The sequence below is a fragment of the Tiliqua scincoides genome, chromosome 1 (assembly GCF_035046505.1).
Source record: "Tiliqua scincoides isolate rTilSci1 chromosome 1, rTilSci1.hap2, whole genome shotgun sequence".
NCBI lineage: Eukaryota > Metazoa > Chordata > Lepidosauria > Squamata > Scincidae > Tiliqua > Tiliqua scincoides.
In genome coordinates, this window is record NC_089821.1 from 117157504 (window position 1) to 117184799 (window position 27296).

At 43.7% G+C, this 27296-nt stretch overlaps 1 protein-coding gene across 1 annotated transcript in view; it reads right to left on the reverse strand.

The window, feature by feature from the left end:
* Positions 1 to 27296, reverse strand: part of TMEFF2 (transmembrane protein with EGF like and two follistatin like domains 2) — a 263577-nt gene that overhangs the window by 4919 nt on the left and 231362 nt on the right. The window contains exon 9 of the mRNA XM_066637218.1: positions 805 to 931. Within this exon, the coding sequence (XP_066493315.1) occupies positions 805 to 931 (127 nt within the window). The remainder of the gene's footprint in view (positions 1 to 804; positions 932 to 27296) is intronic.

Genomic DNA, 27296 nt, shown 5'->3' on the forward strand with positions numbered 1-27296 from the left:
TGAGACAGGCCATTGGTCAGTCTAGGTCAGAGTTGTCCCGTCTGGCTGGCAGTGGCTCATCAGGCTTCCAGACAGGGGTCCTTCCCAGCCCACCTAGTGATGTCAGGGACTGAGTTCGGGAGTTTCTGCATACAATATGTGTGCTCTACCACTGACCCACAGCTGTTGTACTCTGCACTTCTTTGGAGGAACTCAAAGAATCTTACACATGGGCCTCAGGTAGTCTCCCATCAAGACAGCTTAGAGGGCCAAATGCACTCTAAGCATCAGCAGCAGAACAATCTACTTACCCGCCAACACTGTCACTGTGTAGAAGTATGAAATTCTGAGGTTAAACCTAATTCACTGGAATGCAGTGTTCCTTTCTAAAGTTAACCTTATTTCAACCCTCACCTTTTTCCTCACTAAACGCAAACCTTCTGTCTTCAGCCATTTTGCTGTGTGGAGAAATTGATGTTGACGTAGTTCTTGACTTTTGTTCACTGGGGGATTTCCTGTGATAGTAGCTGTTGGCCGTGTGCTAGAAATCAACAGATAATCCCCGCTGGACAAGCCTATGTTCTGTAGTGCCTTTTTAGGAATGTATTGATGAATGTTGGAGGAGTGCTTTTATAAACAGATTAATGCTGCTGCATAATTCAGTGCGGTTCTACTACATACATTAGGTGCCTCTGTACATAATTTAGATCCAGAGCGGATGGGGCCTCAGCAATGATTATTTTCCTTGCTGCATCAAGATAACACATATTAGCAAGTCTGCCTGTTCAGGTTATCATCACCCGCTCACACTGGGGAAAGTGTTACCTGCAAGATGGTGGTTCTTCCATATTAGCAGAGTGTTCACATTTTCCATGCATGCAGAAGCCATTAAAACGTTCCGGACAAGGAATGTAGATTCCTCTGGCACTTTCTTCCAATTTGTTTGCATTCTCTGTAAATACAGGTGAAAAGAAAGTCAACCGGTGAATATACAGTGAGGTGAAGGAACGACGGCGAAGGTGGCAATAAAATATCAAAACCTGTTTTACACCAATGTGCCACAGATGAGAAGTTCGACAGAATGGGTTCTTAAAAACACTTCTTTATGTGCAAAAGAAAGGATGGCGCTAGGACACTTTCGCACTTCAAAACAGGTCATTAGATGTAGATTTTTTTAAAAGCTAGATTTGAATGTTATTTGGGAATGAGAGATGGAGGAGTAGCTTTGCAAACTTATCTGCCGTTGCCAGGAATAAGCCTGTCAAAGTCACCCACTTCTAAATCCCATAGAATCAGTGGGTGGGAAGAGCATATGCTTAACTCACTCCCATTGAAATTGAGGGGCTGTAAAAATGGTTTGCTTTGGCTGGCTTACACCCTTTTTTCTACACTATAGTCCAATACACATTTGATTTTTTGGGGGGGAATTGTTTCAAAAACTAATTTTTCATCATGTAATCCGAGGCAATGCTGAGATCTTCCTATCGGATTGTGATGTGCTTCTCTTCCTGTCTTCCAACTGGTCAGACTTTTTGCAAGAGGAAGAATGGACAACAATTAAAAAAACCACTACTATACCTATGAGTGCACAGGTCCTCTTCACATACAAACAAATCATTAATAAACTAAATAAAGGTGTGTGCTGATTAACAACCTTCTGCTTAACGACAGGCCACATATATGACAGTGGTCAAAGCACAACAAAGTGGCTCTTAATGAGGCAGTCAGGTCTCCTGTAGCCTGCAGCAGAGTGTCTGTTTAAACAACATGTTGGCAATCTTCAGTCTCGAAAGACTATGGTATTGCGCTCTGAATGGTGGTTCTGGAACAGTGTCTAGTGTGGCTGAAAAGGCCGATTCGGGAGTGACAATCCCTTCCACACTGGGAGCAAGTGCAGTCTGTCCCTGGTCTGTCTCCCTGGTTATGGGCCTTCCTTTTTTGCCTCTTTGCCTCAGACTGTTGGCCAAGTGTCTCTTCAAACTGGGAAAGGCCATGCTGCACAGCCTGCCTCCAAGCGGGCCGCTCAGAGGCCAGGGTTTCCCACTTGTTGAGGTCCACAACACAACAAACAACAAAATGGTTTTTAATACAACAAAGAGGCAATCTATTTCCAGTAGCCTGCGCAGCCAGCTAGTGTCTGTCAGGGAGTGTCTGTTTACAGAACAAAGGCACTAGATTGGGTTGACTGTTCACTTAATGACTGAATCGCAAAACAACATGGATAAGAGAAAATATCCCCATCATTAAGTGGCACACACCTGTACTAAGATGCATATTTCAGGCTATGTTTAAATGCTTTGCAGACCTGAGATCAACAAATTGGACTTTCAAAATTGCTCCAGCTCCATCTTGGGGTTTCTGAACTGTTGTCCTCATTCACTGTTTGGTGGCATCACCGTCAAGCTTCTGATGCATAAACCTGACCCTTTGACAATTGGTAGAAGTTTGTGAGTGTGGGAGTGCATTAATGTATCTGTGACACTGGGGGGCTTTTCTCTTTGAATATATTATGCTGTCTTATATTGCATTAAGCCATGGGCTTCCATGCCATGGCCCATGGGTCAGATCCAGCATCACAAGATTACCTGTCTGGGTGTGGTGGTGGTGAAGGCTTTCTGTTCCATGCTCCAGTCTTCCCATTTCACAGCTGATCTTCACAGAAACTAACACTGGGCAGTCACGTACCCCAGGAAAGTGGGGCACAGAGCCCTCGGGGGTGATAGGTAGTGGAAGTGGCTGCCTGGCATGAGCTGCTGTGATCCATTGTGAAAAGGGAAGAGGTGTGGAATGGAAAGACCGCCACTGCTGCTCCACGCCCGGGCGGATAATCTTGTGATGCAGCAGGCCACAGTTTGGAGACCACTGTGCTAGACTATTGGTCCAGGTAGCCCATTATCATTTAATCTGACTGACAGCAGCTCTCCAGAGATCTCAGACCTGCGTCTTTAGTAAATCTATTAACTGGAGTCGCCAGAGATTAACTCAGAATCTTGTGCACACAAATCCTATCATCCATTCCTGAGCTGTGGGCTTTCCTCCCCTTTTGGATACAAGTTCATTTTTATAATTGTATTTTGCAAGTGTGTTTTAATAACACTGCCAGTGGCATTGGTGGGGGGGGGGGGTGAAGGCTGCACCGGGTGATGAGCTCGGTGGGAGGGCGACACCACTAGTGACCCAAATGGCTAAAATCACAGTTTGTAGGAATAATACCATCATGTTATATACAATTCGATGCATAATTTACAGCATGCAATGAAAAAAAACTTTGTTGAAATATCCGTGTTCTATCAAAAGGTATAGCCAAAAAAACTAGTGGGGTGGGGCAAAGGTACATCACCACACCCACCACCAGGGTTGTTGCCCCACCCACTGCATGGGAGGAGGTCCATCATGGGTGTGATGTGCTGGTTTTCCGCACCAAGAAGGCCTCTCTGCACACCTTAGTGACACTACTGATCAGTCTTACAGCCCAATCCTAAGTAATCTTCCAGCACCCATGCAGCCCTGCCAACGGGACATGTGCTACATCCTATGTTGGTGGTGGCCAGTCACAAACGCCTTCTCAAGGGAATGTTTGCTTCCTTACTCCAAGGCTGCATTGTGGCTGGATTGGCCCTAGAAAGTTGGACAGGATTGGACTGTGGAAACTTGTTTCTACCAAGGAGAGATATAACATGGTATGTTCTAAGTTGTTCTGTGTTGGGTGAATGGTTTTCCTTTGTATCTGACTTATTTATTATTATTTACTGGATATATATTCCACTTTTGCAGAAATATATTCAAAGGGGGTCACAAAATAAAAAGCTAACACAAAAAACCAAAACTTTTTTGCACATCATTAATACTCATAATCATTAATACTCATTAACTTCTATATTAATACTTAGGGTTTCAGAATACTGGGTATACGTGATCTATGTAAAGAAAAGATATATCTATGTATTTATCACATATACAACCCCTTCTTCAAGAAGACCAGAGCAGCTCACATGTGGTTCCCAGGCAGTCCCCCATTCAGGTACGACTTCAGCTTCAGCAGCAGAAATGTGTCATGTGCTCTCAGACCATTCTCTTGGGCAGTTCTATGATGCATGTTGACTTTCAATGTGGGATATCACAATGCCTACTTAAGTGAGCAAAGCCTGCTGAAAGCTCCATTCCCGCTGATTATATGTCATCTTACGGTGTAGGTGGAGTTCCCCCGTAAAAGTGGCAGGGGACTATAGAGAAACGGAGGGAGACATAAAAGTCTTTCCTGGAATAGAAAGCAGATACTGCCATGTGCCTGATTTAAAGTTTTTCACAGGGAGCTGTAACCAGGTTGTAAAAAGCACATTCAAGCAGTGTGGTTTCTTTTGCTCTCAGAGTTGCTTGTAAGTCATGGAGGCAGACAACCACCCATGGAGGACAACTGGGGGTCCGATGAAACTTCCACTAGGGGAAGCGAAAGAGAAGCTTGGCACTGCTTAGCAGCTGCCCAGGGCATTTTTCAGGTAGGGTTCTGCATTTGAGATTCAAGCTTTAAAAGGAATTTGATATTCTTAGTCCAGGGTGGAGTCATTTTGTGCACATTTGTAAGTGCCTTAAGTACTGAGTATGCATGCAACAGAAAATGTTTACTGTGCTCTGGCTGCAAGAGTTAGATTTATGTAATGTGTTTAAATGCCTAAGGAAACATCTGTAGAATCCTCACTAATTTTGCAAAAACACACAGAATTGATCATTATACTTGATGAACACATTCAGAAACATCTTCTCCGGTTACAAATTTTTAGGAAAGATCTTTTTTTTTTTTAAATGGAACCATAGTTAAGTTCATTTCTTTATCTTTTGCTTCTGAATACACAAAAAGCAATATTCTTTGCTTATGCCTTTCCTGTTGATATTGTGATTCTGATTCAAGACTACCAAGTCACTAAGGCCCAAATCCTAACCCACTTTCCAGCACTGGCATAGCTGTGCCAATGAGATGTGTGCTGCATCCTGCAGTTGGGTGTCACTCACAGAGGCCTCCTCAAAGTAAGGGAATGTTTGTTTCCTTACCTCAGAGCTGCATTGCCCTTATGCTGGTGCTGGAAAGTGGGTTAGGATTGTGCCTTAAATTACAGAAATGCAAGGAGACCTTGTTTACCTAACTGCATACCCATATTGTACATCCAAGAGGCACCATGGTTCTGAATAGCAAGTTGTTTTGGAACAAGCCTAGCACTGAGGCTTGCATATTCCACACTTATGCATTTGGAGTGTTTTCTCCTTAGTCTTTTACACAGTCACCCCAAAAGAAATGGTGCGTGGAAGTCTTTCCCTTCCTTCTGATATTTTTCTAGTGGGAAACCATTTGGTCCCTTGACACCCCCACAGACCAAGGTTTATGAGGTACTGAGATGCTTTTACGCTTCTCTAGGACTTGTGCTAGAGTTAATTTGGTCTCTGAGAGCATGGTTTTCTTCATTTTGGAAAAGCTTTGGCAAGATGCTCAGTGGGCCACCCTTCTCAACAGCATCTGCTCACCCACCCAGAGGGTGAGTGGCCAAGTAAGCAAATAGGAAATGGCAATAAACAGCAGGTCAGGGGTTGGTGATGGGTCTATCCATTGTTCTTGGGCCTTGGCTGCTGCCAAGGATGCCAGTCCCTGATGCTGGTGCAGAACCTGAGGTTTAATGGCTAACATGGAATCCACAGCTCTCTGTTGCCTATAGCAGAGTTATGGGAATATTTTCAAGAGAGAAAACAAGGGTGGGGTGCATAACCCTTTTCACTTCTGTTTTCTGTGCCAGGGAAACCTTTGTGTAAGACTCCATCATAATTTATGACTAGCACAAAATGTTAAGTCATCACATGGATAATATTTTATTAGTGTCTATGTGATGTTAGTAACTTGTTATCTTGCTCTTTGTGTCAATAACCTGGTATCTTTATCAGGGTTGCACAGATTTTCTGCCTGCCAAAATTTAGAGAATGAGAGTTTTGGGTGCACAACATGTCTTTTGAAGCCACCCAATGATACCATTCATTCATTCATTCATAGGCGTAGCTAGGTCATTTGACACCCGAGGCCCATAAATTTTTGTCACCCCATATGATAATGAATGAATGGATTGATTGATTCACATTTTTATGCCACCCTTCCTCTAAGCAGCTCAGGGTGCTGTACATGGTTCGTCCCCTTATTTTGTCCTCACAACAACCCTGTGAGGTAGGCAAGACTGAGAGATAGTAATAGTCATGACATGAAATGAATAATAATAATGGCCAGAAAATAAATGCAGTGAATATTTCCCCACAAGCAATGGATTCTGCATCAAATGGTATATATAACATGATGGTATTATTCCTAAAAGCCACAATTTCCAGAATTTTGGTCACTAGGGTGTCATCCCCCCCCCCCCAGGTTGTCTCATTGACCTGTTTTGAGTTAAGGCAGTGGTTCTCAAACTTTTAACAATGGAACCTACTTTTTAAAATGACAATCTGTCCAGGACCCACCGGAAGTGATGTCATGACTGGAAGTGACATCATCAAGCAAAATAAAATAATTATAAATAATTAAATTAAAGAAAAACAGATAACTAAATAAAGGGAAGCTAACCCTGTTTCACCAAGTGAATTTTCTCTGTAGAAGCCTGCAATAACACCCACCACACACACAAAAAAAATCAGTGAGATTTTCAGCCCTCCCCAGTACCCACCTTACTAGCTCAAGTCTCTGTTTTATTATTTGGGGGGGGGGGCTGCCTTCTGGAGCAGTTGTTGAGCTCCACTTTCATCAGATTGGGGCCATGCAGCCAGTCTTGCATTCTCCTTTGCATGACTTGACCAGCAGCCAAGGCATGTTTGCTTACTCGTGAGTAAACACGACCATGTGGCTTACTTTCGCTTTCCATAGGGCTCAATACATTCGCGTGCTTGGAGGGAGGGACTTCCTTCTTGGATGTTTTTTGGGGACAGCTTTCATTGGATAGGAACTATTCTGGTGCCGTTGGATTCCTCTCAGCCTACTCTTTCCAATGGACTAAGGCATGTTCACATACTTGCGAGTAAACGTGCAATATGGCTCGGTTTCACTTTCCATAGGGCTCCATGCATTTTTTGGTTTCTGTTTTTTTGGCTATAACTTTTGATGGAAAGGATATAATTTCCTCTGGTTTTTGGTATTGCATTCAGCTGGAAATTCCACATCCAACAATATATGGCATGATGGGGTTACGCCTAACCTCCGCGATGTTAGCGATGTTGGGTAATTTGTGGACTAGCCCCTCGCCGCTTCACTTACTTACAGTATTTTTACTCCACCTTTCTCCCCAAAGGAACCCCATACCTTGTTTGTAGTTGTTTGTGCTGCAGTACTTCCCTGCTATTCCTTTGGCATAATTTTTAAAGCTTTTTCCTCAGTGTATGAGGGAGTCAGTCATGAATTATGCTGCAAGTGTCACAACACTTGTCAGTAAGATCTGATTCTTTGCTGATGTTTGGGAAGGCAAACAAAACCCATTCAAACTGAGGGGAATGTCTCCTTTCACATTGCCATCCCTCTGAATGAGTGTTAGAGGGGTTGAGTACGAAGTGTAAATGTATTTGATCCTGTTCACAACTCCTCAAATCAGCAAGAGAGGGCATGTTTTTGCTGGTAGGTGTGTGTGTGTGTGTGTGTGTGTGTGTGTGTGTGTGTCTGTGAAATGTCTCCAGGTCAGTCCTAATCTTTATTTAGCAATCACAGCATTAACCAAGCCCTTTTAACTGTGCTGAGAAACCTAAGTCATTCTATCACACCAAAGAAGAAAACATTTATTTGACTTGCAACAGAACAAACTAACGGAAACATGATACTGAAGGAGATTTTCAGTGCTACATCTAATCCCTTTTTGCAGTCACAAGCTACAAACTTCAGTTAGGCCATTAAAAGAAAACTTATAATTTAGGTCCTTCACCCATTTAGTAATTTGGATACCAACCTGCCTCTTGGTAGAGACAGAATGAAATGCCTTTAGTTGCTCACTTCAGTTGGCGTAACTCATTGTCTCCCCCAGCTCTGAACTGTGCAGTCTCCAATACCCAGTGCCCCTAGGGCACAAAATATACCTCTACCAAAAGAAAGATGTAAATCCTTAAGCCTGTTATAGCAACGGGACGTATATTCTAGCCTTTCATAAATATATTCTACGGTGGATTTTTGACAGGCTCTGAAATGAAACAACCCATGATTTATTAATGCTCTTTATAATGCTTTATCTTATAATCCAGATAGGAAGAAAACCATGAAACCTAGAAGGCAACAATCTACTGCCCCTTTTGCTGATTAGAGCCTCTTCTACAGCAGTTAGCTTCTGAGCACTAAGATTTCCTTTCTTCCTCTTATCAAGCATAAAACAATAGCACCACTAACGGCCACATTTCTGAGTACAATCTGCAATTTAACTCATCTCAAAACTAGACATTGATCTTGAACCTGATGCTTGCAAGTCTGCAAGTCCCATGATGCTGCAAGTCTGCTAAATTCCAGATAAATTATGAGGTACAGAAAAGACTGATGAATCTTGATCCCAATAAGACACTAGAGACCCAATCCTATTTAACTCCCCCTGTGGTGACACAGTGGTACCACACAGCTTGCCCTGCATCCTGCAGGGGAGTTTTGCCTGTTGGAGGTCTCCTCAGGATAAAGGTTCATTTGTCCTCTTACCCTGGGGTAAACCCTAGCAACTGCTACGGGCTAACTCAGACCTAAGCTGATGCAAGTGAACAGAATTCAGATCTTTGGATCTGGTTTGTTTACATGCAAAACGAACATATGCTGGCTGGTGCATACACTGGCTCCTTGATTTCCGGATTTCTGGATTATAGACAGCTATGTCGGGGCTTTCTTGCAGGTGCAGTGTGACCTTCGATGGTGTTTTTGTGATAGTGCTGGGCAGGTGGAGAAACAAGTTGGTGGGAGACTCCAAACATCCATATCCAGCAGGAGCAGACTCAAGGAGAGTGGTAAAGAGACAGAACTGCGAGAGATAATGAAAGTGAGAGTGGAACACTAGAAAGCCAATGGATAGAGAAAGGAGGACAAGCAGCGAGGCAAGAGATGAGAGGAGAGATGGAGAGGCAAGTGGGAAGAACCTTGAAGGAGAAAGGGCATGAGCTTGAGCTTTGCAGTGAGGTAGTTAACAGATGAGCTGCTGTATTTGAGGAGTTTGCTCATGGTGTTATACGTAGAATGAAGACTTCTGGCTGTTGAATTGCTCATGGTTCCTCAGTAGCTCCATGCAGGTCAGTGCAACTGAGTGAGCTGGAAGCAAACATGACCTGCTCTCCTTTGCATATGGTCATCACATGAATTGAGACTTCAAGACCCACTGCAACAGCCGGGCTACAAAGCAGCACATAACCTCCCCCCCCACTTCCAAATTCTCTTCTTTTGGCATCAGGAGCTGCTCTTGAATTATGCTTTCCCAATCAGCTGCTGAGCCTACTTGGATAGTATTCATGGTTGCACTTTATGATACAGTAAAGTGCTGATTTGACAATATTCTGTGCTCTGAATGTCAGTTTTCAGTGCCTTTCATTTGAGGATTCTAGCATTCTAGGTAAGAGAGTGGTGAGTCATTTGCTTGGTTTGGGGGTAGGGTAGAGGCACATGAGAAATCACCATGAAAGAAGAGCCTCTGTGATCTATAGATTCCAGCTCATGCATTGGGCTCCGTACTCCAACAGCAGCCTTTTAACTTTGCTCTCATTTCAGAAGGATTTTTCCCTTGAAGCCTCAGGGAACAGTCCAGCTTTTTGTTTTGCTATGGACAGTTCCAGAAGCTGCAATGGTAATTCTGCAGGCTCATCTGATGCTTGGACTTTTTACAGAGGAGTGTTACTTTTATACTGTGCATTTGTGCTGTATGTTTAGGGCTGCTCTCCCTTTGTATGGTTTGCTAAGGGGGGAGGTTACCTCAAAAGAATATTTTTGTCACAGGACCCTCATGGACATCCAAGAATTGAACTTTAGAGAACATTAGTGTCAAGCCCAGTGCTTCTGGGAAGCATGAGAATAGTACACATCTTGCTCCTGGAGCCTCAGGTGCCAGCTCAACTCACTCCTAGTGAATGGGGATGGGGCTACAATGACCCATGTCTTGGTGGTTCCCAAGCTGGATTTCCATTATTGCTGCTTGAGCGGTTTGCTTTGAAGAATGTTGAGAAATGTGAGTTTGTTAATTTTAAAGACAACACTCTACTTATCAACTTATGAGAATGGGCGAATGCAACAGTTCCCAAACTTGCCTTGGTCACAGTGCCCTTCTTCCACAGCACCATGTTGCAGCAGGGCTGCACCACACTCCCCTGAGATCTCATGTAATGCCAGCCGGCCAAGATAGGGTGGCATCTAGGAGGGCTGGAAGGAAGGGGATGCCGGGGACATTCCACAGTGCCCCTGTGAGTGAGATACTATGCACTAGAGTGCTGCAGTGCATAGTTTGTGAACCACTGGGCGAATAGGTACATATATAACACCTACTCAGGATTTTTCTTCCTAGCACAGCACAAAGACGAAAGCTGGATCTGGAAGGGCATCTAGATACATAAGCCGCATAAATGCACATGTGTGTTCTCTCTCTCTCTCTCTCTCTCTGTCACACACAGAGGTGGACTGTTTTGAATCAATGGCTCCTACTAAAAGGCTTCAATAATAAATTACTGTTATAGTGAAAACATTTTTACTGAGTATCATATCAAGCTATTGATTAAACAGATAATATTCTAATGCAATATGGATCTCCTTAAATTGTAAGCATTATTCTTATGAACTATGCCTGGGTTATCCACCTTTTCCTCTACTGGAGTCCAGATACTAATTCCAAGAAGGATCAAAGTCCAATTCTTTTCTTAAAAAAAGAAAAAAAAGAGAAAAAAGAAAGTTGAAACAACAATATAATAATTTATTTATTGCTGCAGTCTCAAGGTCTGTGCATATAAGAACTGCAAGTGGAACTTTTTTGGGTCTTCAAGGGCTGTTTCAGCTTAATGCAGAGTAAATTCAATCTGCAAACTTTCAACACCAGTTTTTCAATTCTTGCTGGAAGTCACTAGCAGGAAAGGAGCACTAAATCTTTTTAAGCACTCTTCTCTTGGCAGTGGTTCACAGCAAGAGCTGGGAAACTGGCATTTAAACAAGTACATTGGATTTGCTCAGTATTAGGCTGAAATGCTTCATGTATTTCCTTCCTTGCTGAAGAGGAAGATTCTGGAAGCCACCCCAGTTACAACATGGCCCTTGAGTTTGTGGCTATAGTTGAGAGCTGTTTTAGTCCAGGTTTAGTCCAAGTCTGTTCCAAATCATGCAGCCCGCAGGTTCAAGTGTTGAAAAACCACACACACCACTGTGGCCTATGGCACACAATGAAGTAAAACAGCTCAAACCATGTCCAATCATTCCCCATTCCATTAAATAATGCTAAAAGAATAATGTAGGGTTTGTTGTTTGGCAGTGTCTTGGTTTATTCATAGTCAAGCACTGATTTTATATATGCCTGTTTGAAATGTTTTGCCTACCTCACTGTTTTGCAGAATCTGCAGAAAATCTGACAGCAAGCTGCAAAATAGCACAAGGCAACCATAAGAACAGTGTCTATTAAACACGAGTTCCTAAAACAACTGAAAAACCATAAAAAACCTCAGCAAACCAATAGCAGAGAAATCCTTTCTCAGCTTAAACTTAATTTAAGACTTGGTCTACATATGCAGCAGCAAGATGAGACCAAGAATGAGGAGTTGGTGGATTGCAATGCACCATGCAGCAAGTGGGGGCAGCGATATAATTTATGAGTAGAGGCATTTGAAAATGCTGTTACTCAGAATTAAGTCCATTGTGTTCAGAGATACTTAGGCTGTAATTTTATCTTACTCCCTGGAAACAAACACCACTATTTATGAGTGATCCTCTGGGGAAGGGCACAGAGGTGCAAAGGAGAGTGTCATCTACATTCTGATGACATATTATGTTATTGGTTTAAAACACTTTTTTCCAGACATTTTGATGTGGTCTCTGTCAATGACTCTGTAAAGATCGGTCTTTAAAGACAGCCTACTGTCTTGCTGTTAACTGCTGAAAGAGACTGGGTATATAATCTGCAGTTTCTTGAGAGTAAGCCCCACTGAAGACAGAGGAACTGACTTCTGAGTAGATAAATATAGGATTGTGCTCTAGAAGGCACAAGCATATTCTAGAAAAAAAGAACGTGGAGATGGCGGACATCTTACACGTGACAGACTCATGCAAATTCAAGTACAATATATGCACTCAACCCCACCCCCAAAAGGCAGAGAAAAAAAATACAGTTTAAATAGTGCAGGTGATTCCACCTGCCATTCAACTTACTTTGTTTATGCCCCAGAGCCTAAAATGGGAGGATGAAGCTGCTGTTCCTGTGTGATTCTCATACTATGTTTTTAATTTGTAAAGAGACAGTATGTATATGTTGGCTTCAAGGGAGTTTCAACTATACCGGATTTTGGCTTTATGCACTGAACTCAAAACATAAACCTTGCACAAAATGTGGCCTGAATATACAAGAAAGCCAACAAAGGTTAAGAAGATTGCATGCAGTGTGGTGAATTTAGAACTGAAGAAAACGGCTCTCTGAAGGGGCATCAAAGTGGTTTCCCCATTTCATAATCTCAGTGACTCAATTTTATTATTTCTGCAAAAGACTACAATGAATGGGTTTTCCGCTTTTGCATAATCTGCTTACTGAGGGAAGCAGATTCTGCTGGCAATATCATGAGATGGAGGACTTGGTCTCTACCATTACTGCAATCATCTCTGTAAAGAACAGGTCTACAGTGGAAAGTCTTTCTGATTTCTTCTGCCAGAGTTTGATAATTATTTCTACAGCAATGCTGCAGATTAGGATTTCAACATTAATGAAGTTGCAGTTACATTGTACTTGACAGCGCAACTTCAAGACACCAAAACCTTCAACATCCCTATTAGAGAGGAAGGGATGATCTTAGTTTACAGAAGTATAGAGATTTTTTTCTCCTTTGTTCAAACCAAATTTATATGGAACTAACCTAGGAGACCCAGGGCATAATCCTATCCAATTATTTTCCAGCACTGGTGCAGCTGCAATGCAGCCCTGAGGCAAGGGAACGAATGTTCCCTTACCTTGAGGAGGCCTCTGTAACTACCCTCCCACCACAGGATGCAGCGCACACCCCATTGGTATGGCTACACCTGGGTTGGAAAGTTGGCTAGGATTTGGCCCTCATTTAGGGTGCAATCCTACCCTGCGCTGGAACAGGCAAGCCAAGAAAAGTTGGATGGGATTGGGCCCTCAAAGCCTAGCGACAAAATGTGGTAAACTTATGCAAACAGCTTCCCTACATTGTATCATTTTTGACACATCAGCAGTGATTGTGTATGGGTTTTGAAGAAACAACTTCACTTCTCTTCTGCCTTGGTTTATTAACCTTCCACAATGAACAGGTGAAACGAAAAGTTACACTAACAGCCCCTGTCTAATGAAGCGAGCCAAAGAGATAGTAAAACAGTTTTTCCATAGTGAGAATATGTGAGTTCACACATGTATGTTCATCGGTTGCAGAGTGTAACATCAAGTAATGACCCGCATGTGTGAAACAGCTATCAAGTGGAGCTTTCACACCATGGCATTTCTCAGACGAGAGAATTCACACATTCAGCCTTGAATGATGAGTACTGAAGTGAGGAGATATGAAGTACATAGATATACATGCACGTGTGAGTCAGTCCCAGTACAGAACTTTGAGGGAGGAAACAGTATCATGGCCCAAAAAAAAAAAAAAAAAAAAATGTGTGCATTCAAATTCAAATTGAATTTCATTCAGTTCTTCCTTCCAACACATTTAAGGAACTCAAAAGCAGAATACAGGTTTACAGAGCTTCCATTTTCCTAGGCAACAGCAAATCGCCTTAAATTAGGAGCCTAAGAAGCGTCTGGCTGTTTTTGTTCTTAACTTTCATGAATCAGGGATGTGCGGTGTGGGGGTGGTAGGTGAGGCAGAATTGCCCCATTGTACTCCATGGAAAAACACTTCAGCTGCCCCATCCGCTTATACCTGAGGAGGCTCTCCTTATACTCGCTTTCTTGGGAGTAAGGAGGGCCTCCTCAGGTGTAAGCAGTCAGGGCAGCCATGGTGCTTTTCCATGGACTACAAGAGGGTGGTTCTGCCTCACCTGCAGCCCCCACACCACACATCTCTGTCATTAATACTTCATCCATCCAGTGCCATTTTTTCTTCTCCAGAGGAGACATTTTTTGCAGATAATAAATCTAACCAAGTCTCCAAAGATTTGCTGCCTTAAAGCCACATGCTAAAGAACAACCTCAGAAGACACTGTGAGAATCTTGCTAATAATTGATTTACAGCTCAACCCTAATGAGGGCCTGAGCCTGTGGAACCTTCGTACAACCCTACGCACATGCACCTGGGAGTATGTACCAATGGCTAGAATGCAACTTACTTTTGAGTAGATATGCATAGGATTGGGCAGCTAAGAATGTCATCTGTGCAGCCTGGTCCTCAATAAATCCTTTTACTGCAAGATGTCAAGTCTGCAGCATTTGATGCTTGCTGGTCACGAATTACACTTTAGACACATTCAGGCAACACGCCAATGTATATATCTTACAGACTGGGCTGCCCTGCCATGTTCTGCCAGTCCTGGCTGCTGCAAAGTGTGCTCTAGCAGCATGCAGAGTAGTGTGCTGCTGGAGCACTGGCACAACAGTCAGAGCCTTCCTGTGCACGTGGCTGAATCACTGGCCACCCACCGGAACAGGTAAACCAGTGGAGGAGGTGGAAAGGGTTTGGAGTGGTGGAATGGGGGAGGGAGGAGGCGAAACAGGGTGGGAAGAGGGGGGATGGGGCAGGGAGGCTGTGGGAGGGGGTGGATATGGCGATGGCATGTGCCAGATCCTATCCTCTCTGGTAGCAGTCTCCCAGCCCTCTTTCTGTCTTCAGACATGCATCAGTAAAATTGCAGGGGTAAGCTTCCTGATCCGCTCCCCCCCCCCCAGTTGGATACAGCATGCAGCTTTTCAGCATGGCTGCAGTAACAAGGGGAGAGGATAGATTGGACTTTTTACATGGCACTTGCAAGAGTTAACTGAGGCCTGGAAATTGCAAATGAGAGAAGTAATCTTTACACTGATTTTGCATCCTTAGATTGGTTCCTGCAGTGCTGCTGACATCAGGAGCAGAGACGTGCGGTGTGGAGGCGGCAGGTGAGGCAGAACTGCCCCATCATTGTCTGTGGAAAGGCACCACAGCTGCCCCACCTTCTTACCCCCAAGGAGGCTCTTCATACATCTGCTTTCTTGGGTGTAAGGAGAGCCTCCTCAGGTGTAAGTGGCTGGGGTGGCTGCGGTGCTTTTCCATGGACTATGATGAGGTGGTTCTTCCTCACCGGCTGCCCCCGCACTGTATGTCCTTGATAAGGAGACATAATTCCAAAGATCACACATGACAAAATATAAATGGAACACTAGTTTGGCTTTTATGTCCACATTCCAAAATTTTCTGGCTGTCTGTATAATCACATAGCAATTTTAGCTAAATGCGTTAGGCTCAGTTACACAGAAGTAAGTCCCACTGAGTTCAATGAGAACTGCTCTCAGGTAAGTGTGTATAGGATTACAGGCTGCAATCCTAGACATACTTACTGTAGGGTAAGTCCCATTAAATTCAGTGGAACTTACTATTGAGTTAGACATGCAAAGGATTGCGATTTTATTTGAGGAAATAAGATTTCATGATTCAGCTCAACAATATCCCACTGGTTTTACTTTTTGTATACAGTATTATCTAATTTCTATATCAAAACGGCCTGGCTGCTGCAGAACTTGGAAAACAGCTTATTTATATGTAGATGCAGCTATATGACATTTTCAAATGCCATAGATTTGCATATGAAGGTTTCTTCATTCCCCTCCCTTTCTTGAGTAAATAGATTTGTTCTGCTGCAACTTCCATGATAAACACCACAAAACAATATTTTTCCTCCAAAAGGTCCTACACAAAATAATAGTTTTAAAAACTTATAATAGTATGTTTAAATTTAAAACACATTATAACGGTGATGTCATGGCTATCAGTGGTGGCTTCTGGGCTGTCATTTTGATTGATGATTATACTTCTGATGCCAAGTAGAGGACATAGAGCAAAACAGCATGACCTGAGGATTTCACACCAAATGGAGAGAGGTAATCTGTGGCATAAATCAGTATTTGCAAGTCAACTTTGAAGCACATTGTAGAATCTCTCTGGACAAACTAAGAAAGGCCAGAGGATCAGAATCATTTCAAGAACTGGCACTAAATTCCCCCAAATGTTCCAGTTAAGGGCAAGTGTTTGCCCTCAAAAAGGGCAGGTGGTTACTTAAGAAGTCATCAATTTGTACCCCCTCCCATTAGATTGTCAACTGGCTTTGATTTATTTCTGCACAAGTTTTGTTTTTTTTTTAAAAAAAGGTAAGATCTAATTCAGTGCTTACCAAAAGTTTTAGTACTGTGACTCAATTTTTAACATGATAATCTACTGCAATCCACATATCACTGCCGATGTGAGGACTGGGGCTGCCTCTCTCGTCACAGAAACTGATGTTGAAAGAAAGCACATCAGTGATGTTCTATAGTGGTTCTCTAACTTTTGAGAGGCCCTAGAAGTTGCTGCCTGGTTTATAAATGCCAAGGGGTGCAACTATAACAGTGATCCGGCAGCAGTGCCCCTCCTCCAAAGTAGCAGATTGTTTAACCCTTGATGCACATAGCCTAGTCTGTCCTGTCGCGAACCACAAAAATGGGGTCATGACCCACAGTTTGAGAACCACTGTTCTACAGAATTGATGTTGTAAAATAAGACATTCCCTTATAAAATTGGAGGTCACTTGAAATAAGTAATTTACGGCAATAGTAGTTCCAACTGAGATGAGTGTTGGTAGAGATTTTACACTCTTGTCAGCAAGAGTGGCAGCTGGCAGTGAGTACTGGGTCTTGCATGGGCCAGAGTGACAAAACCTTGACATGATGAGGTCCAGAGCAGGTCAAAGACAGCTAAGTAGAGGTCTGAGTAGTGATGAGAGAGGCAGCCGGCGGTGAGTCCTGGGCCTTCGTGACCCACCAAAATTATCTCACAACCCACTGGTGGGTTGTGACCCACAGTTTGGGAACCATTGATCTAATGTGTTATGAATGTGTTAGAATTTTAAGATGGGGAGAAAGTTCAACATAATGCATAGGTACAATGGAACCCTGGGCAGTCTACTGACTATAATTCACAGTAGCAAATCATCATTTAAGAGTGTGATTTTAAGCTACACACTTTAAAGCCTTGCTACTATCAATGGTATAGTTATGCACATGGTTTTCTCTCTCCCAGTGAAATCCATGGAATTTATGGGATTTTAATTCCAGTTGGATTATATCTCAGTTTTTAAGATTTTCTTCCACTTTTGCTTTCAAATGCTGGAGACAGAATGTACTTTCTGTGCATGATTAATTTCTCTGCATAGAAAGTTGGTATCACTAAATGCAATACTAGACTAGACACATCTGCAAGAGGGATCTGAAGGCCTTAGGAGTGGACCTCAACAAGTGGGAAACCCTGGCCTCTGAGCAGCCCGCTTGGAGGCAGGCTGTGCAGCAAGGCCTCTCCCAGTTTGAAGAGACACTTGGCCAACAGTCTGAGGCAAAGAGGCAAAGAAGGAAGGCCCGTAGCCAGGGAGACAGACCAGGGACAGACTGTACTTGCTCCCAGTGTGGAAGGGATTGTCACTCCCGAATTGGCCTTTTCAGCCACACTAGACGCTGTTCCAGAACCACCATTCAGAGCGCGATACCAGAGTCTTTCGAGACTGAAGGTTGCCAACATGTGAGACTAGACACAGTGACTGGAATCCATGGACATCTACTCCACTCCAGTCAATTCTTATGGATGTGAGAGGTCCAAGTAACATCTTACGCTTTTTCATCTAAAGTCTTACCTACTCATTTTAATGAATACACTGCCCAATCCTACCCCCTCTCCTGCAGGTATAGCTGTGTCAAAAATGAATGTACTGCATCCAGCATGGGAAAAGGAATTGGGAGGCTTCAGCAGGGAAAGGGGATTTACATTATCTTACCCCATGTAAGCCTCCTGCTCCATAATGGTCTCATAGAAACATTGAGTTGGAAGGTCATCTAGTCCATCAACTGCCTGTAGCAGGAAATTCTCCCAGAGGATCTGTCGAGCCTCTGCCTGTCAAGCCTCTGCTTGAAAATCTCCAGCGAGGGAGAATCCACCACCTCCCTTGGCAATCTGTTCCACTGCCGAACTGCCCTTACCATAAGGAATTTCTTCTTGATGTCCAATCAAAAAATCTTCTCTTGTACCCATTAGATCTACTTCTACTTTCAGATTCTGCTACCACAGTCCGAGGAGAGAAAAGGGACAGGGAGGTTGCGTCCAGAAGAGATTGGATCTGGCACAAGCCATCACTGTTGGATCTACCCCCTGTCCTGCAGCCTACCCACCCATCAATATGCCTCCTTCCTCTCCAGTTTTGCCCCTCCCCTCCCCATTACACCCTCTTCCCTCTCCTGCTGGCTTATCTATTCTGGCGGGCAGCAGGAGAGCCGATGACCTGTGCAGGAAGGCTCTGGCCTTCCTGACAGCATCCTGCGGGAAAGCACTTTATGGTGCTTTTGCAGCAGTCACTGCTAGTGGAATGCATGTTCTGTGGGTGGCGAGGCCGAACAACACCATACGCATATCTCTGTGCACACACCAATCTGTTCCCTCAATAGTAATATCTTGGGCACTCCAAGTGTTACGGAGATCTGCATATCAGAGTGCACACACAACTCTGCATCAAGGTATATTTCTACAACTGGGGTGAAGCCGCAGGAAAACTCCCGAAAACCATTAAAGACATGTTTATTTAACCCTTTTTGTCTGGAACAGTGCAGCAAAAATCTGTATTTACACATAAAGAAATCAGAGAATCAAAATGAACTCTGACTAAAGAAGACACCATGAACCTCGTAATGTAGCAAAATATCAAAGGCCTTCTATTTCTCATACAAAGAGAGCTTAGTTTCAAACGGAAGAAGCTGGGGGCAGAGGGTAGGGAGGGAGCAGAAAGAACAGGGTGACCAGGGTGGATGTTGGTAGATAGCATCAAATGTGACAAATTGGATGAGCTGACAGAAAGTTGATGAACTCTTTTGATATGACCCCCAAAATAGCAAGGGGATGCTTGCTCACTGACACTCCTTTAATGGCAGATGGATATGCATGACCTAACTTTTAAGACAAGTGTCAAGAATATTGATGCGCAGAGTAGTGAAGATCATTTGGCTGGCACTGCTGAAGGAGACAGTTTGCATGATTAATGATGTTTCATGGGTTTCTTTCTCCCAAGGGAATAACGGGGTGACCCTCTGTCACCCCTAAGGTACAAAGGAGCTCTGGAGGAGGGGAAACAATGGCTTTAGCCCACAAAGAAAGTGCCTTTTTCCACACTGGGAAAAAGAAGAGTCAAAAACAAAAATCAGATGACACTGATGGCCAAGAGGATCTGCCTGAGATTGTTTCTACTACTGCCACAAAAAATGTCCAGAGAATTCTGAGCCGAGGTTCATGATGTTCAAAAACTGTATTTGACGTTCTCATGTTTGTTCAAATATAAGAGATGCTTGTAAGGAAAAAAAGCAAGCTTGGGTTCGGTGTGGGTGGACAACGGGGTACAATGTGGCAACATTGCCTTGTGGTGGGTAAATTTAGGTGTGGCAGTTCTCTGGATGGAGAATGGAGAGTAAGACAAAGGAGGCTGACAGATGATTAGAAGGAAGAAAATGTTAGCAATGTCGGGTGCCTTAGGGCACATTCACACCGCTGTCTCAGCCCACGGCTGCTGCTGCTGTGTACGGTGAAGTCGCCACAGAAATTTGCCTAAAGCAACAGTGGGGGTTGCTTTTTGGGTGAGGCATTGAAGGAATTTTGAAGAGACTCAGAAGAGTGTTGAAAAGACGACTGGCATTGATCTGCACATTCCTAGATGGTCACCACGTTAATCAAAATTGAAAATTGAAGCTGATCTGGTGTGGGCCCTCAGTCAGTGCTTGACCTGGCCAACCTCTGTTGCCCCTGTGAGTGCATGCTTATTAGTGCATGTGTGTACATATAATGTATATCTAGACACACACACACACAACTGAGAACTATGGGATAATCCAAGAGGAGTTTCTGTATGTGAAGATGCAATTGTATGTGTGAAGATAAGAACAGCTGCCTCCTGCCAGAGGGGGTGGTGGTGGTGGTACAATGCCTATTTCAGGACAGTTCCTTTAATAATACTGTTTCCTTTATTCTGTCCTGCCCTTTGTCTGGGTTATCAGAGCTCAGGGATCGGGTTGTGCTGGATATGCCTCAAGGATTTCCTCACCCTTGCCAGTTGGTGCACAGGAGCCCTATACAGATATTATGTTAACTACGGACACCGTCCAAACTTACAGGAGATCCAGGAGTGTGCTGGCAAACCTCACCTCTGCTACTGACATGGTCTATAATTCTACCTCTCACTCTTCCCAGTGACAGCATTTGTCTGAAGAGGCAACAGCAGTTCCCCAGGGTGAGAATCTCTCTGTGACCTGGAACAGTGAAACCCACATGGTCCAGATCAAAGAATAACTCTCTCTCCAGGGACAGCATTTGACTCTTCAGATATCCTCAGGCATAAGATGCCCTTTGTGTAATTCTGATCAATATTGGCAGTATTGCTTACCACTGATGCCAACCAGATGACTAAGCATGAATCAGACTATGGACAGATCAGTAAAGCAAGCATGAGTTTCAGGTTGAGCAGCTAGTGAATAAACAAAGGTTATAGGAATGCACCTTAAGCCTGTGATAGTGAGTGTTCGTTCTCTAATTATGACTCACAAACTAAACAAAACAACTGTTAATTGCAGATGCCCAGGAATGGCATAAAGCAACATTTGATAAGGCCTCTGGTGTATCTATAGGGGACCCATAGGGGACCAGGCATTTACTGCTTTTCTCAAGCATTTCATGCAAACCCCCATTTACTAGAAGCAAAGATGGGGATGGGGGTGAGGGGGTGAGAATCACATTTTGATTGACATACAAGTAGAAAGGGTAGAAAGATAATTCTGACTGTGAGGAAGCACTTTGCTTCAATTCTTTGACAGCCTGAAAGTTACACAACTCCAGAGCTGCACCCTAAAACTGTATGTCAAATATTTTTAAACAGGCCTTTCATGATGCAGAATGAGCTTGGGAAGCAAAATTGCCCCAAGAGTCTATGCTTATGGTGCAATTTTGTTTATAAAATAGGTCCCCCCCCCCCAATATAACAAAGAAAGAAAATTGGAGAATTGAGAGGCAAAGAAACTCCATATATTTTAAATAATATATGCCCCATCTGTATATAGATCTAATTTAACTATCTGGGTTAATGGCATGTATCTACATTTTATTAACTTTGAAAGGAAACCCTAATAATAATAATAATAACAACAGGTATTTATATACCGCCTTTCTTGGTCTTTATTCAAGACTTATTCAAGGCGGTTTACATAGGCAGGCTTTCTCTAAATCCCTTATTAAATAGGGATTTTTACAATTTCAAAGAAGGTTCTTTCTTTCAAGAACTACTACATTCAGGTGTTTCATTCCGATCTGGCTTCACATTCTGGCCTCCATCCTCCCACGCTCAGAGCAGATGGAATTGCTCGGCTTCAGCTTGTCAGCTGCTTCAAGGTCTCACAGTGCCGGTGGCCTCGAACTGGCGACCTTGTGGATGTTATCTTCAGGCAGACGGAGGCTCTACCCTCTAGACCAGACCTCCTGCCCTAAATAACACTTCCATATCTATGGATGAAGGCAGCTTTCCCTTCATGTCTTCCAACAGTTCAAAAAGGCTCACTCTGAATACAGACATCTTTGTCATTCTAATTAAAGTAATGAAAGGGAATGTCCACTTTTACAATGTACAGAAGACTGGTCAGCTTGCATGCAGTCAGCACAATGGGGGAGCAGTTTAAAGCTTGCCATCTCTTTTCCTGGGCCTGATAGTCAGGAAGTCATGGGTTTAAATCTTAGCTCAGCAATGCGCTCGCTATTAGTTGACCTCAGGCAGCCTTATCTCTAGCCCCCTTCCCTTCTACAATATGATCTACCTTTATGGACAAGCAGATTTCCCCTATTCCATCACTGCACTGGGGGATTTGCTCTGCCCTGCGTTCCTCTCCGCTTGCCTTCCCGATTAACCTGGAGAACGTTGAAAATTAATTAAGGCAAGAGAAGTTTGCTCCAGTTTTCAGTTCAATTTTTTCCCCTTTTTGATTAAATCAGTGCAAAAAGGAAATTGGATGTGATCACATTTAGATTCCTTTTTGCGATAGGATTTAATCAATGCGCATATGCCCTGGTGCACATTGTTAACCTGTAAGAAAAAAAAGTCACCATGAACTGAAAACTGTGGTAAAGTTCATGAGCACGGTGGTTTGTAAAAGGTCTGGAAATTAAAAAATGGAAAAATGACAAGCTGCTAATTCATCAGTGCCTCTTTAGAAACAAGATCAGGTACCCCCAAGATGCAAGCAGAAGCTCAGTTCCCAAACCACATATCTCTATGTGAACATGGGCATTTTCCACAGAATAAGTGCATGTTAGAAAGCAATACTCATATGGGTTTCCTTATCTTGTGGGTTTTGTGCCACATAATATTCAAGTATCTCTTTGCAACTGATCAAACTACTAATCTGTGAAGCTGGATTTTTCCACACGGGTTTTTGAACATGTGCTTCCAAAAATCACGTATCTCTCCATATTTGTGAATCTGCTAGATGAGATAGCATCCTAGACCATCCTCCTCGGAAGCCGTTCTTTGCCACAGCTTCTCATCTCCCTAGTCTTGCCTTTCAAAGGTAGCCATCTCCCCTACTCCCCCCCCCCCCTTTGCTTGTGGTAAGCAGGAGAGAAAGGCAGGAAAAGTTTTCAGCAGAAGGAAAAACTCTCTTTCAGTGTTTCTGGAAATATTTCTTGCAGTGTTATGAAATACAGGAGCTATGTCCCCTTGTCCACTCTCCATCTCTACCTGCTGCAATCTTATCTTCATCAGTTGCATTCCATGAGCCTCAGGCTGCAGCCAATAATAATGTTTGCTACACTGAATAAAAATCTAACTTCCTTTTTGGCATGTTGATCACTCCCCCTTTGAACATAAGTGTGACTTGTTATATGTTTTACACAGGCTTTAATTACCCTTTGAAAGTTACCCTTGAGAAAGACCCACATGACCCGAAACTCATGGAGGATTTTACACAGGCAGACCTTTCAAATAACCTTTTTAAAGGAGTGGGTGAGCAGCACTGATCAATAACAAAGACACATTGTTAGTGAACAGACCACAGTAGTTTTCTGCAGACTGTGTGGATCGCTACAGCTGTATCGATCCTTGGCATTGTTGACCGCAGTGTATTTCACCTGTCACAAGCTTCGGGAAGCCAGTAAGGGTTCCACACTCCAGACTTCTATCCTTTTACTTCTTGGACCACACCAGAGAGCCTGGCATTCTTAGAAGTCCAGTGATGATGTTTGACCTCATCACTGTGCACTTGGAAATGAGGAGCTGCTATGCAGCCAGTAAAAGGTTTTGTGCAGTGGCTGGAGTATTTTGCTGGAGTAAGCCCAAGGAGAGACATGGGGCATGTTGGGCTGCGAAAAGGGGGATAGGATCTTGGTGTGCACTGCTGCCACTGAGATCCTCCTCTGAACCACCCTTGGGCTTGGTCTAGCTTGGCCTTTTCCCCACTCTGAACCACCTTCAATCCTCCCCTGTTCTACCCTCCTGCTGTAGCACAGGACATAGAGGTTCATAGAGGTTCAGCAGGCCCCTGTCACCTGTGTGTGGCCTCTAGCCCTAGCAGTTGTGGCCCACAGAATGACAGAGCAACTTTTGCACCATCATTCTGGGACCTACACTGACAGATCACGAGAGAAGATAGGATCAGTTTAGCCCATTGCACAAGATTCTGCTCTGTTGACCTTCCTCTGCATTCTCTTCTGAGGCAAAAGGTGATAAAAGCCTCCAAGAGTATTTTTGCCCCAGTCCAATCTCCTGCCAGATTACACGACACAGCATGCTGCTGGAGTGCACACTGTATCCTATGGTGGAGGGGTGACTAAAGGGCTCCAAAGAATTAACTAAAAATATTTTTACTTAGCCTCTCTGTAGGCTGCTTGGTCTCCAATGGATCTCCTCAGACTTATTTAGCTGACATGAGTCCGAGGAGTGTGTGTCAGGTTGGGAAGAGGGAGAAAGGATCTTGATGTGTGCCGGTACTGTCAAATCTAACCCCTCCCATCCTCAAACTTCTCTCTGCCTGCCCTGTTCCCCATCCTAATCCTCCCATGAACTGCCTAGTCATTACCTTACCTGCTTCAGAGGTACAATGCACAATGCTGTGGCACGTATGGGGCCTTTGGCCACTTGGGCTGGTAGTCCCGCAGTGCACGACAGCAGCACGCAGTTTGTGACGCCATACTGGGAGTTATGGTGGCAGGTTGTGGGATCTGTTGCCATAAGCCTTGAATAGGATTCGGTAGCCCACCTATTATTTCTTTGCTTTGATTGTTCTCTATGTTTTGTGTGGCCCTTCAGGAGACTCATTTTTGGGGTAAATTGGACAGTATTTAGAAATACTAGCAATTATGAGAAGAATATAATACATTTTTGATGTTATGCCTGGAGCAGAAGAGGTAATGATCTCCAAGGGTTCCTGCTTCTCTTATTTTAGTTGTCACCATATTTGAAAAAAGATCAAAACCCACTAAAGCAAAGAAAAAAAAACACGTGACAATCTTTTAAAAGAATGCATCTCCCAAAAATCTTTCTCTCATCTGAAGCGATGAAAATTGGTATGGAGAAGAAAGGGAGACGTTTTAATAACCTCTACCCTTATTCTTGGTATTCTGAGGTTACCAATGGCTCTAATTCTATAATGAAATTTCAGAATGCTCAAGATTAAATTAAAAGAAAACAATTTTTTTTATATCACTCAAAGGCCAAAAGGAAGATGAAACAAGCAGACAAATATATCAGACAAGTCTATGCACATATGGCTCGAGATGCAAAGGAATCTTTTTTTATATTACAGTACATTACTCAGTATTGTCATTAATATTAGGCACTGGGAACATATAGAGCTCCGGGAGTGTGAGTTTGCTTTATGAAATGCAAGGCAGGAATGCATATAGAAAAGAGCTAATACACAGGAGTACATCTCAAAGCCTAGAATTGGCTGGTTGGTTCCATGTTTATTTAATTTGCTTTCATCTCATTCTTGCCTTTCTTCCAGAACAGAATATGTAAGATTCAGCCCCACCACCTCTACCAGCAACTACAAATTGCCCCTCATTGCTCCCATAGCGTTGCCACATCATGATACTGCAGTGACAGTAGATGCAGTGGCAGACCTGGGGCGGGGAGGGGGGACAAATGCCCTGGGTGCTGTACTCACTGCACCCTGCGGCTGCTGCCTCCGTCCACTGTGCCACACCACCCCTTGCCCATCCGAGCCATTTTGTGGGCAGGCAAGGCTCTGCTCAGCGGAGCTCTGGTTTCATCAGGAAACCTGAAGTATTGTTTAAAATGGCATGAGAAGCCTCAGAAGGCTTCTCAACTGCTGCTGAGCACCACGCGGGGCTCCGTGAACCTCAGTACGTTTCCTGGGAATGGGGTTTGGTGGCATGCTGGAAGGGGGTGGCATTTCGGAGGGGGGAGGCATGTCATTGACCTGCCCTGGGGCGAAATGAGGGCAGGTCTGCTACTGAGTAGATGCTGGCAGAGTTCCCCTGTCAGGGTGTTGACAACACCTAGCAATCCTCTGCCCCCTAGCTCCCTGGCTCACTCTCTTGCCTAACCATTTTCTTCTTGCCAGTGGTGCCTGATCAACAGCCCTGCTTTCTCTTGGGCTTGTTTTTCAATGCCTTATCTTCACTTCCTACTGTTTCCCCTGCTCTTCAGGGCACTGTTTACTCAGGTTCTTGACCAATCATCCTAGCATCTCCAGCATGCAGTGGAATACGTTACCTCACTATGAAGTCTTCTCAGACGCCCCTCTCATTAGCGCCTTCTTACCTTGCTCATTCCATCCTTTCCTTTTCCCCTCCAGCCCCACTCACCACCCACCCTTCCCCTTCAGGTTCTTCTTCCTCAATCCACTGCTTAATTCGCAACTTTCCCATAGTCTTTCTGTCTCTAAGGTTGCAGTCCTATACACACTTTCCTGGAAGTGAACCCCATTGCATTCAGTGACACTTACTCCTGAGTAAGCATGCACAGAATTGGACTGTAACCCTCACTACCTCCCATTAGACTTGCAGTGTGGAAACTAGAGACAAACATCAAGCAACATAGTTATGAGCAAATGTTGCAGCACATCTGTTAAGATAAACCTTGAAGCAGGGCTGCCAATATTTTAATGGATTGGGGGGGGGGGCACTGTGCCTGTAACAGCTGCAAGGCAGACTGAAATCAACAGGTGTAACTTTTTCACTGCTATCTCCTCCATGGTTGCAGAGTGACCAGGTAGGTTGGAGGACAAAGTGCCTATACCTTTATCTGTGGTATAGAAGAGGGATTTTTGGCAGGTGCAGCTCAACCTGGAAGGATTTAAAAAGCTGCATCTGACAAAATTCCCTCTTCTATACAATGGTTACAAGTATAGGCACTCTGTCCTCCACTGTATCTGGTCATCCTGCATGGTTGGAAAAGCTACAGCTAAAGATTTTGGCCTGTTCACAAGCTGTTATAGGCATAGTGCTTCCATCCAAAATCTTTCTTAGAACTATATTTGCCAGTAAGCATAATTTTGTTTATTGCTGGGTGTATTATTACACTACCCATGGAATACAGTTCCAATTTAATGCATGGAACCATGAGAAGACTACGGTGCTCCATCATCATCACACCTTTAGTTTTTTATTATTGGCAAATCGTGTTGGCGCAGTGAAGCATTTTGGGAGCATTTTGCTTGAGCCTTAGAACTGGGTATTGTTTCACTGCTCTGCGGCATTGTCTCATTGCTGAAATTCCAGAGAAGAAAATGTGATGGTGCTATGCTTGGCGGAGAGCCCTTTAATTGTACAAAAATGAAGTCAACCAGATGATACTGTATGCTGCTTATCAGCCACTTGAAACAATGCTGGGGGACGACAGTGGAGAAAACAAAACAATGTGCAAAAATGAAGAGGGTGGCAAACACCATCAGTAGAGTATCGTA